This window comes from Vicia villosa, linkage group LG2 (genome assembly GCF_029867415.1).
Source record: "Vicia villosa cultivar HV-30 ecotype Madison, WI linkage group LG2, Vvil1.0, whole genome shotgun sequence".
NCBI classification, from domain to species: Eukaryota; Viridiplantae; Streptophyta; class Magnoliopsida; order Fabales; family Fabaceae; genus Vicia; species Vicia villosa.
In genome coordinates, this window is record NC_081181.1 from 135,083,375 (window position 1) to 135,095,237 (window position 11,863).

Consider the following 11,863-nt stretch of genomic DNA (forward strand, 5'->3'; position numbering starts at 1 on the left):
TAAAGAAAATCACATTGGTACATGTCATGCATTCACTGAAACGTCTGAAATTATAACTCATTAACCAAAATCATGTTTTGCACAGCGGAATTAATTCATCAAGTCAACATTCATCATTTAATGTATAAGACTTCAAATAACAAAACAAAATAGAGTTATAATCCAAAACTCCAAAACAACGCGTTCCTAGTGTTACAACTACCAGAGCATGACACCGACTCGATAACTAATAACCGACTTATGAGCTAATCCTCACCAAGTCGCGCCGCTATCCTCAATCTGAAAATGACAACAAGTAAGGGTGAGTCTCATCACAGTTAACCAATGTTATTGCATCATAAATAATAACATATCATAGTTATATCATTCACCCAATTGTTTCATATTCAGACAAATCATCATTCACACATCCACAGATAAACAGACAAGTCGTCATATAACATATATCATCATATTAAAACAAGTCATGCACATGTATGAAACTGACACTATGCATGTGGTACCAACATCACCAGTGGAAATCATCCACCGACCGATCTATCATCATCCAGATATGGCCCTGCCAGCACAGATTCCACACAATGGGAATCTTGCCCTTCACTGTATCCTCTCATCATTAAGATACAGCCCTCATCAAATGACTATGAATGCATGCAAACATATATATAACATACTTTCATCATTACCATTCTACGAGTAGCATCATCTATACTCATTTCATCATCATCATCATCATTACTAAGCATGTTCATATATACATTAGCATCATTCAATACAATCAATCATCAGTAAACCACAGAATCACATCACAGGGTTTACACAGTCTCAGACAGCATACAAAATAGGCCTACAGATCGAAAGTTACACATCATTGAACTTTCCAGAAAAATCACAAAACAAAAATTTCACATACAGAAGCCATACGCGTATCATCAAGTCCATACGCGTATCACCATTCCTCATACGCGTATCATACGCATTTCCTCAGAGTCAAAAATGGCCTAAAAACAACCTCATACGCGTATCAGCCTTGCCATACGCGTATCATCAGATCAACTTCCTCTTTTAAAAATTCCATACGCGTATGAGCATCCTCATACGCTCTCATACGCAATTCACTAGCACAAGGTACTTTGGGACAGGGCAGTTGTGTATCATACGCGTATAGCCCTTGGGGAATGTCCCTCATACGCGTATGACCTCATCCCATACGCGTATGGCACTGTTTCATACGCGAAACACCAGAAAAATTTGTCCAGAACCTGCAACTTCGTAACAGTCCAAAACCCATTCGTTTTTACTCGTACCAGTCCACGATTTTGAGTCTAAACACCAGAAAATTCACATCTAACAGCATACGAATTCATCCACAACCACAGTATATGATTCCATAATCAATTTCATTCATCATACCCTAAATCTATCACAATTCAGAATATAGAATCAATGGATCCAACCATACTCCTAATCCATACTATCACCTATAATACGATAAAAGAGATTAAACGGAGAGTCTCCCCTTACCTCGGATAAAAGTCTTGGTTCTTGGTCTCTCCCTCTACAGTCTCCGTCACGTTCCTCGTTCTAACTTCTGTTCTTTCACGTTCTTTCTTCCCAATTCCCAATTATTTTATGAAAAATAATAATATTGAGATTAGTGAAAGTTTTACTAAACCACACCCCCATCTTTACTATTTCTTCATATGGCCCAAATGCCATAAACCATTATTTATTCATTATTTTCACAAAATCCCTATAATTCTAATTATTAATTCAATATTCCAATTAAATTAATATTAAAATTATACGGGTGTTACAGTTTCAGTTTGGATTGGTTTGGTTTGCGGTTTTCTATTGGGTTGGTTTGGTTTTGAACACCCCTACATCTCATCACCGTAGCACCCAACACACATATGGCTATCAAACTGCACAAGATTTATTTCCTTTTTACCCCACTTATTCAAACGATCAGTGCTACCAACCATCCATCGAGCCCATACCCCGACCAACACAATCAAACTTTTAGAACATAGGTAATCGACTTCTCTAAAGCGAGTCTTCAAGATATGCTGACTTGAGAGATTTCATGGACTCATATTGCATTGACTTTGCGGGGCCCTCGACCCAACCACAACAGAAAAATCCTAGAGGATGGGTTTCTAGGAGAGGACGAGGACGTGGCAATTAGGTCTTGCTGTAATTTATATTCATACAATATAATCGTTTACTTAAATTAATATTATTAATTTTTTTAGTTTTATTTTTAAATGTTTTTTATTATTTAAAAAAGAGATAAATATATTATTCCCCTGGCATTAGGGCGACTTTTGTTTCCCCTAATGAAGTTTTTTTTTTGTGATTCCCCCTTTATAAAACAAAGATTTTGTTTTCAGTAGCCCATATTTCTTGTTTGACTGACTGGGCGTTTGGAATTGGGCAAATGGCTTCTTAGTGGCTTTTTAAATATTTTTTAATCTACATCATATTTTATTTTCTTGTTATTTTAATATAAAAAAAAACCAACTAAAATAATTTGATATCAATAAGCGAGACTCCCACCAACTGAGCTACATGTTTTCATTAGATATAATTCCTTCAAAATCAGTTAATATAAAAGTCTTGTTTCATCTTGTGATTGTGAATGAAACTATATTAAACCAACAACAGCGACCAACATGTTTTCATATATATATATATATATATATATATATATATATATATATATATATATATATATATATATATATATATATATATATATATATATATATATATATATATATATATATATATATATATATATATATATATATATATATATATATATATATATATATATATATATATATATATGGGGGATATTCTTCCTCCAAGAATAAGTTATCAAGACTTACTCCTCATCATGATCTATTATTTTTCTCTCTCCACATTTAATTACTTATTAATTTTAACCATTAAATTGAAAAAAATCAATAGTCATCATGACCATACATCTCCTTTGACGCATCCATACAAATTTTTAGTGCATGAGTCATTTCATCTAACTTGCACTCTTTAATCAATTCTAAAATCTGATTATTTGTGTTTTTTTTTTAAAACCTAGTAATTAATGTATTTTAATTTTAATATTTAATTACTGGTAAAAAAAATTCTAACTATTCTACTAATTATATCTAATAAAAATATTTTAGTAACTAGGCTACATCCCACTTATTCATCTTTAGAACTCTAGCCACTACACTACATGTCCAAAAAAAAAATATTTTAGTAACTAAAATCCATTTGATCAATAAAATAAATATAACTAATCATTTTTTAAATAGAATATTGCAACTTAGTACGAAACAAAACAATTTGAAGAAAAAAATGCAAAAATATACGATGTCATTATTTTAGAGATGAATTTTAAATTTAATTTTCTTTTTAATAGGAATCGTTGGGTTGTGGTGTTAATGAATAGTTGAGATTTATTCTTCCATTTCTTGTTTTCATGTTTTCTTACTAATAAACATTTTCCGTTTAAATAATATAACACAAATCAAATACAACACTTTTAATAGAGTAGATACCTTTATCACAAAATTTACTATTTGATTGAAAGTACTTATTGTTACTGTTATGAGAGAAGGTTGACAAGAAACACGCAAATCCTAAATGGCAGCATGTAACTCTTCCAAATAATAACCACCACTTCTCCTAAGCCAAAACTTTGTTGGTCGAATCCCCTATTTGTATGCATTATTATCATTCTTGTACAAATCCTTCATAACAAATAGCAATGCTCATAAATATAATACAGAAACAATACAACACTGTTGCTCATTTGGCACATGCTTCTTATACCTTGGATAATTTCCAGCAAGAACTTTGATCTGAATCTGGAAGCAATTAAATCAATAGCATCTCAATAATATGCAAAGACATTGATTGTTAGCACCTGTCAGCATTGAGTCATAATCTCAGCCCCACCAGGTGTAATCAAAATGGTGTGTTCAAACTGAGCTGATAAACTTCCATCTTCGGTTACAACTGTCCAATTGTCTTTCCACATCACTGGATTGATGCTGCCCATAGTCAGCATTGGCTCTGTGAAATTTAAAAGGTAAGGAAAAAAATGATTACCAACAAGTCAGGAGTTGATGAATACCTTTATTTCCATATTGTAACATCTATTTCTACTTTATCAAAGGCGAGTTATGCCATCCTAAAAGTTAGTTGAATGAAAATGGAAATTTTACAGTTCAACTATACATAGACCTGGTCAACTATGAGCCCTCATTATGTATATATGATATATGAGAACAACTCACAATCAACAACAGCAGCAACAACAAAACCTTATCCCATAAAATAGAACCAGTCATATGGCTCAAATTGGCCTCTAAAGTTTGTTTGGTTCAATGAAGAGGCGGGGAGGAATTTTAATACGGGAAGGGTGGGATTTGAATTAAAAAGATTTTTTAATGTTTTGTATATGGTTCAACAATGGGAGGGGTGGGATTTTAATGGAGGGAAGAGATTTTAAAATGATTTGTATATGATTCAGCGATGGGAGGGATTCTAATGGAAACAATGTGAATGTACATTTTTTACCCTTATACTATTTAATGTCATAAATATATCAGGTTATTTAAGTCTAAATTAAAAAGATTAATCTCAGTCCTCAAAATCCCACCATTATGGGGAGGAGCTAAAATGAGCTTAGGAGGGATATGACTCCCTCCTCTCTAACCAAACAGAGCCTAGTTTTTTTCCGTCTTCATCTACTTCTAGCAACTCATCTCTACTCCATTTGATCTATTTTTCTTACTAACTGAATCTACATGTCTCTTCCTTACATTTCCAAACCACCTAAATCTAAATTATACCATCTTCTAATAGGTGATACCTTCTCTGATACTATCATTTTTAATCCCATCTTGTCCAGTATTTCCATTCATATAATGCCACATTTCCCATCCTCGTTTATACATTATGCTTCATGAGCCACTGATGGGTTTTCAAAAAATTTAAGCAGGATATACTTTCAATAAACCCCCAAAACCCATAATATTGTACAGCTTGTGAAAAAATAACGCCAATGGGTAGTGATTGAGGAAAGGAAAATTTGGGATAACAAAAAACTGTTATGTGATTGTAACATTGAAGAAAAATACTTGTGGGGTTGAAAGCAGAATGTTAAGAGCTCAATTTGGATCTGGGTCCACAATTTCTGGTCACTTATATAATGTTAAAATAATCTGAAAATGACGGATAATGCTTATTTTTTTCCATTGCAGTACTATGATACTATCTACATTCCCTATTACTCAATCATTCCAAGAGGGAAATTAATATTTTCACTCATTTCCATTTTCCATTATTTTTACCGAGCACTGGATTAGGGAGTCAAAATTAAAATCAAAATCTTTCCACACGCCCAACTTTAGATTCCCTCTTTATTCCATCCTCCAACTCCACAATGCATAGTTAAAACAGTTAGAAACACAAACTTTTGGACATGTGAACTTTTATTGCCAGCCATGTTTTTTAAACTATGAAAGGTGGAAATTTTTAAGTGGAAAGGAAATAGAAAATTTCATAGAAGGGAGAAATGATTAAAGGCAATAAGTTTTTTTACACAAGGAATTAGGATGTAATATTAAAACCCAATCCATGCAACATAGAGCACAGGAAAACATGTGCAGAGTTTCCAGCTCCGAAAAGAATAATCATAACCATGCAACATAGAGCAAGGGAAAACATGTGCAGAGTTTCCAGTTCCGAAAAGAATAATCATAACCATGAGTTCAAAACAAAATGTATGAAAAAAATTACCAATCGTGAAGGTTTGGTTTAACATCATACGTCCATCTTCATTGTTTCCTGGAGATAAAATAATAATAAATGTTACAAACCTAACTGTGAATAGAGACATTGACAGAAATGATATCACATCTGACAGGCAATAAAGTATTTTGAGGTTTGGAGAAAACATGAGCAAGGAATATGAAATGCTTTTTAATATTAAATAAGGGTGGCTAAGTCATGACCAAACAAGATGTTTGAAATTCAATAATTATACCAATATTTCCAGATAGAATATTATTTGAAAATTTCTTAACTTATCTACTAAAATGTAAGACAATATAAGATAAAAGGGGCCTTTTGCTTTTCCCTTTTGGTATATAAAATATAAGACTTCTTTAAATGGATTATTACCAACTTTTCTGTAGTCAAAGAAATAACTTTACTTCCAAACCTATGTCATCTTTAATTCATTAGTTTACAAAGAATACTATTTGATAATTTCTTAACTTAACTTCTAAAATGTTAATGATAATCATAATTTTTTAAAATTTGCAGATACATGCTGATTTCAATATTCCTTGAGTAAACTATTATAGAATTAAGTATTTACTAAATTGGGAAGGGTTTGTTGCTACTTGATAGTATAAAATTGAAGTAAAACTAACAACTAATAATGACAGAAGTCCAGAGTAAGAGTTAATTACTGAAGTGAAGAATAACTGGATCAGCATGAAAAACACGTCCAACTCCATGGCCTACAAACTGTTCTACAACACCATATCCATATTTATCTGCATGATCACTTAAAAAAAAAGAGAAAATATATAAAAAATAAATAATTAATCAAGAATCAAAATAAATGTTAATCACAGTCATCAACTACTAAACGATACTAAAATAATATTGAGAAATGCGTATATATTGCTTTTGTTTCCTTCAAATTATAATTTTTAAATTATTCAACCCTCTAAGCTAAGGCCTGAGGAGCAAGAGGTCCGTTTGAGGGAACTATGCAGGACATGGAAGATGAAGCAAGCTCCCTCTTTAATCTGGTTTTCTAGGACAAAGTTTTTCTACAGAGATGTTACAGTTGGCATGGTGTGACTATATGAATGTGAAATTGATTGTTGAGTCCTTGTAGTAGAGAGGTTTGAGATTGACTATTGTGGGTCCCTCTAAAGTGAATACACATTTTTGTAAACAGTTTCTATGAAATAGAAATAGTTATCATGAAGATTTGGATGGAATAGGTCATCTCTGGGAAAATTCATTAGATACACTCAAGAGTAATACTCACAATGGTTGAGACTTTATTAATTCAGTGACATGCTTAAATAATTTACACTGGTGGGGATGAATATTTTTTAGAAGAATTATTCAAAGGATGCAAACTGACATTTTGTTTATATTAACCTTATATTTGGTCAAGTTATGTAAAGTTAAGGGCCGTGAATTTAAACCAATGCAATTATCATTTCTTATACATAATAATCCTATTGCCAGAAGGTTTCTGAATGTATGTGGAATAAGGGATGCAGGAATGAGAAAACTAATGATAGGAGCATCTTACTGAATTGTTTTGCCAATTTTCTTAAATTCCACTCCTGGTCCACATATTGATATCGCTTTATCTAGGCTCTCTTTAGTGACCTGTATCATAATAATGTAAGGTGGAAAACCCACTGCTATAAGCACAAAACAAATGATGAGGCCAGCATCTTAATTCTAACAAAAAATGCGTCATAAGGGATTTCCAGAACAGTATCTCAAGAGTCTAAACAACCAAAAACAATAAGAATGGGTGGTATAGGAAAAACATAAATAAAAATCACTACATTTGACAAACTGAGGTTACTCAATGAATTTTATGGGATACAAATTTCCAGGAAAAAGCTTAGAAAAATAGTTGACTCCATATCATTATGTTAATAACATTAATCCATCTGTTATCAATGCCTAGGGAATTAAGACCACTTCACTGTAATTTATACCTCATGTTTTCAGAATGAACTCCAATGCAAAAAGTGCATAAAAAAACAAGCTTTCCAGGCCATGTAATCTAAAATCCAAATTAATTTTTTACCAATTATTTTGAAAACTGGACCGGCCATTGAACTACTGAAGACCCTAGTTCACGGTTCACTACTAGTACGACATAACAATGAATCAGATTAAAATGCAGAATTAATGAAGGGTGCATGGAAGTATGGAACATACTAAAGCATCATATCACAGCCATAGTTGACACGAAGACAAACTGGTACCTGAACTAGTTTTTTGGCTTCATCATCAACATCCCCGCAAAAGAAAGTTGTTGATGTATCACCATGATAGCCCTATAACTCATATCCATTAGTTCAATCACAATCAAAGCACAAATTTAATATATATATTCAAAAATGCAACTGCAAGATAAACAAAAATGGGGAAAACAACTGAAATTAATGAAGCATACTAGTCCAAAATACGCTAAATGAATTTATATTCATTCAAAAATTGACATAGGATTAAAGCTTTAAAATAACAAAACAGTATCATGTGTGTGATAAATAACTCCTAGCTTTCATCCTCTCCAACATCGCACTAAAAGAGTACATAAACGTTGTAGGCAGCATTGAAAGTAATGACACCAGGTAGTAAAGTACATAGTACATGAAATTCCATGAACACGGCTAGTCCCCTCCCACCCAACCCTAACAAAAAGCAAAACAAACACCCGATGACACCAAAAAACAAATACGACTTACATTTAGATAAACAGTAACATCTATGTTGATTATATCACCATCCTGCAAATAAAAGAATGTATCAACAACTTTTCACCCAAGATATATAACTGCATAAGTTCAAAGTCATGAGGAAGGACCTCAAGTGAACGGGAATCTGGTATTCCATGGCAAATGCATTCATTCACAGACGTGCAGACACTCTTCGGAAAGCCACCGTAGCCAAGAGGAGATGGATATGCACCATTATCAACTATCATTTGATGAACTGCTTCGTCAATTTCATCTGTTGTTATACCTGGCTGCCAACAGAAGTTAAAACTAACATAAAAACAACTTTTCTTTTCTTCTTAGATAAAAACATAACAATCAGCACAATAATAAGCAATCAGATTTATCTAGGAAACACACAACTAGAGATTGAATGCACCTTGACTAAAGAGCCAGCGTATTGAAGAACCTGTGCTGCAAGCCTTCCAGAAGCTCGCATACATTCAATCCCCTTCTCATCATGCACTTCAGGTCCACTCGCAATCCCTGGCGGAACCCTAGATTTTACGTAAGGAGGCTTTGTTATATCCTTAGGCACTTTCCGAAGCGGAGAAACGATTCCAGGTTTCAATCGTTTACGCTTGGTGTCTTCGTCAATATTCCTGCAAACAAAAGATGAACAAGTAGCCCTTAGCTTAACCTAAATTGATAGCACTAGGTGCAGATTGAACTGAAATAGTACCTTCTGTTGAATAAGAGATTGGTTAAGCCGGAAAAAGAGCGAGGTAACTGCATCGAAACATGATTGATTCCTGTGAGGAGTGAAAAAAATGAAGAATGAGTTAATTTAAAAAGAAGAGAAAGATGAAGTTGGAGAATGAAAATGAGAGGGAAGAAGAAGAGACGTTGTTTGTAAGTGAATAGTTGAGGAAGTGATTGGTGGCGTGAAGAGCGTAGGAATCGATCTCCCATGAAAGAAGACTTTAACAGTGACACGCTGCTGCTCGACATCGCCATATTTTCTTCTATTTGGCAGATAGTTACTTCCCTCTGTTACTTATTTTTTCTTCTATCTATGCGCCTTCTTCTTCCTTCAAATTTCTTTTCCAAATTTCTATCATTTTTATTTATTTAATTATTATTGATTCCAAAACAAATAAACAGGGCCAGCCCTAACAGTTAATGAAGCCCAATCTTTGAAGACTGGAGCAGCCCATCTAAAGCTTTGTCTTTGCACAGGGAGAAATCTACCTGCCACCCCCTTTTTTATACCTAGCATCTTATATTTTTTTAATCCAATTTTATCCTTGTTGAAAAATGTTGAAATACAAAGAATTTTCGGTATATCGAAAATTTGAAATTTCTGGTACATATCAGAAATTTCAAATTTATGGTATCACCGTTTTTTTTTGCAAAAAATATCGAAAATTTCAATTATAAGAAAATTTCCGGTACATCATACCGGAAATTTTAGTTAATTTGAAATTTCCGGGTACATACCTGAAATTTCAAATTTATGGAATCACAATTTTTTTTTTGCAAAAATACCGGAAATTTCGAAAAAATTCCGCTAAAAACTCACGAAATTTTTTAAAAATCCGGTATTTTTTCAAAATTTTCGATAAAAACGTATATTTTTTGAAAATTATTGACTTTAAGCTAAGATATAATGGTAAAAGCATAGCTTTGAAAAGGTGGCAGGTTTAATTTTAGGGGTCGCAGGTCGATTTCTCTTGCAGAATGTATTATTCCGGCAATTTCTTATTTCACCATATGGTGAAAGAAAAACTCTGTGTAATTCCTAAAATACTTCTTAAAAATCGGAATTATATTTTCGGTGCACGCCATTTTTAAATAGTACTTACATAAAATTAGAAATGGATTTCCGGTATACTCCTACTCCTTCCGGTCTCAAATATAAGCAAAAAAAAATCTATGCACTTAAATATAAGAAAAAAATCTATAAATATTTTTTTATTATAAGTCGTTTTGGACTTTTCACACATATTAAGAAAACTAATGATTGTTGTATGAAAATAAGAAATTATGAAGAGTTTTCCAAAATTATCTTTAATTAATAACATGTGGAAGATAAATTTACATAATTGAAAGAAGAGAGTAATAAATATTTAAGGATATAATTGGAAATATATCATTAATTATTCATTGAAATTATAAAACGACTTATATTAAAATACATTTTTTTTCCAAAACGACTTATAATAAAAACCAGAGCGAGTATATTTAATGTCACTGTTCTAAATGTACCCTTACAATTTTTTTACTTTTTAATGTTTGCAACGATTTCCAAAGATAAAAAATGAGGGTAAAATTAGAAAGAGTATAAAAATTAAATGCATTGAGTCATTCTTCTTAAAGGGTGAATTTTTTTTATAAATTTGCTTATATATATATATATATATATATATATATATATATATATATATATATATATATATATATATATATATATATATATATATATATATATATATATATATATATATATATATATATATATATATATATATATATATATATATATATATATATATATATATATATATATATATATATATATATGAGACGGGAGGGAGTAAGCTTTAAGAATGGAAGGAATCCAATTTGAGTTTTGGTAATAAAGTTTATTCCAAATTTTCAGTTCAAGTTTATGCCAATGTTGTGTTTTATTTGGGTTAATTGATAAAGCTCAGTCTGTGATAAAAGATTGTTTTGGTTCGGGATCAGCCCGGTGGTAAAATATCATAGGTTATTATTTATCTCTGTATAAAACCAAGTATCGATTTGCGAGCTCAGCCCGGTGTTAAAAGCTTTCAAGGTTCAAGATCACCCAGTGATAAAATCTGTGTTTGAAATTTGAAGACCAACCGATCCAAGTTTCTTATGGAAAGGAGACTAATTAATTCGATCCACCATTTGGAAGGAAAATTCACCACTTTTCTCCCGTGTTTGTTGTTTGGTTGAAAGTTAGCCACAAAACTTAATTTTTCCTTGTATAAGGGGTTTGAGAGTTTAACCTACTAAAAGCTCTTAAGTTTGTTGGATATTCTCAAAGACAATTCTTGGGGAGAGGATTAGGTTTTTTTTTCTTTTGACCGAACCTATATAATTCCTAGTATTTTCTCTCTTCCTTTATATTTTATTTTTTGAATTTTATTTTTCCATTGCATAACTTTGGAACCTTTCTGAAATATTTTCAAACTCTAATTTTAATCCGAAAATATTTTCAAATCAAAGTTTATCTAAAACACGCATTTCACCCCACCACTTCTCTTGTGTGTTAAGTCATGTGTCCAACATGTAGCATTCAAGCCTAACTCCTATTTAAGGTCTAA

The 11,863-nt window shown here is 32.0% G+C and overlaps 1 protein-coding gene across 2 annotated transcripts; it reads right to left on the reverse strand.

Moving 5' to 3' along the window:
- Window positions 1-3,570: 3,570 nt before the first annotated feature.
- On the reverse strand, window positions 3,571-9,613 carry LOC131652190 (methionine aminopeptidase 1D, chloroplastic/mitochondrial). 2 transcript variants are annotated; one of them, XR_009298633.1, is made up of 11 exons: window positions 9,413-9,613; window positions 9,250-9,319; window positions 8,947-9,169; window positions 8,657-8,818; window positions 8,538-8,579; window positions 8,055-8,126; window positions 7,361-7,440; window positions 6,495-6,592; window positions 5,818-5,865; window positions 3,844-4,086; window positions 3,571-3,761 (listed from the first exon to the last, which is right to left on the reverse strand). XR_009298633.1 is itself a non-coding variant. In XM_058921986.1 (10 exons), the coding sequence occupies exons 1-10, from the start codon at window positions 9,522-9,524 to the stop codon at window positions 3,941-3,943; spliced, it is 1,053 nt and encodes a 350-aa protein (XP_058777969.1). In that variant the 5' UTR covers window positions 9,525-9,613; the 3' UTR covers window positions 3,571-3,940. The 2 variants fall into 2 exon arrangements, 1 of the variants encoding a protein (XP_058777969.1); XM_058921986.1 differs by having other exon boundaries at window positions 3,571-4,086.
- Window positions 9,614-11,863: the final 2,250 nt, after the last annotated feature.

Excerpts from the sequence above, each read along its gene's own strand:
- LOC131652190 (XM_058921986.1), bottom strand. The coding sequence starts at position 9,524 with ATGGCGATGTCGAGCAGCAGCGTGTCACTGTTAAAGTCTTCTTTCATG. Across the intron at positions 9,170-9,249 it reads AATCTCTTATTCAACAGAAG|GAATATTGACGAAGACACCA; the intron begins GTACTATTTCAG and ends TTTTGTTTGCAG. Across the intron at positions 5,866-6,494 it reads TCCAGTTATTCTTCACTTCA|GAAACAATGAAGATGGACGT; the intron begins GTAATTAACTCT and ends TTTTATCTCCAG.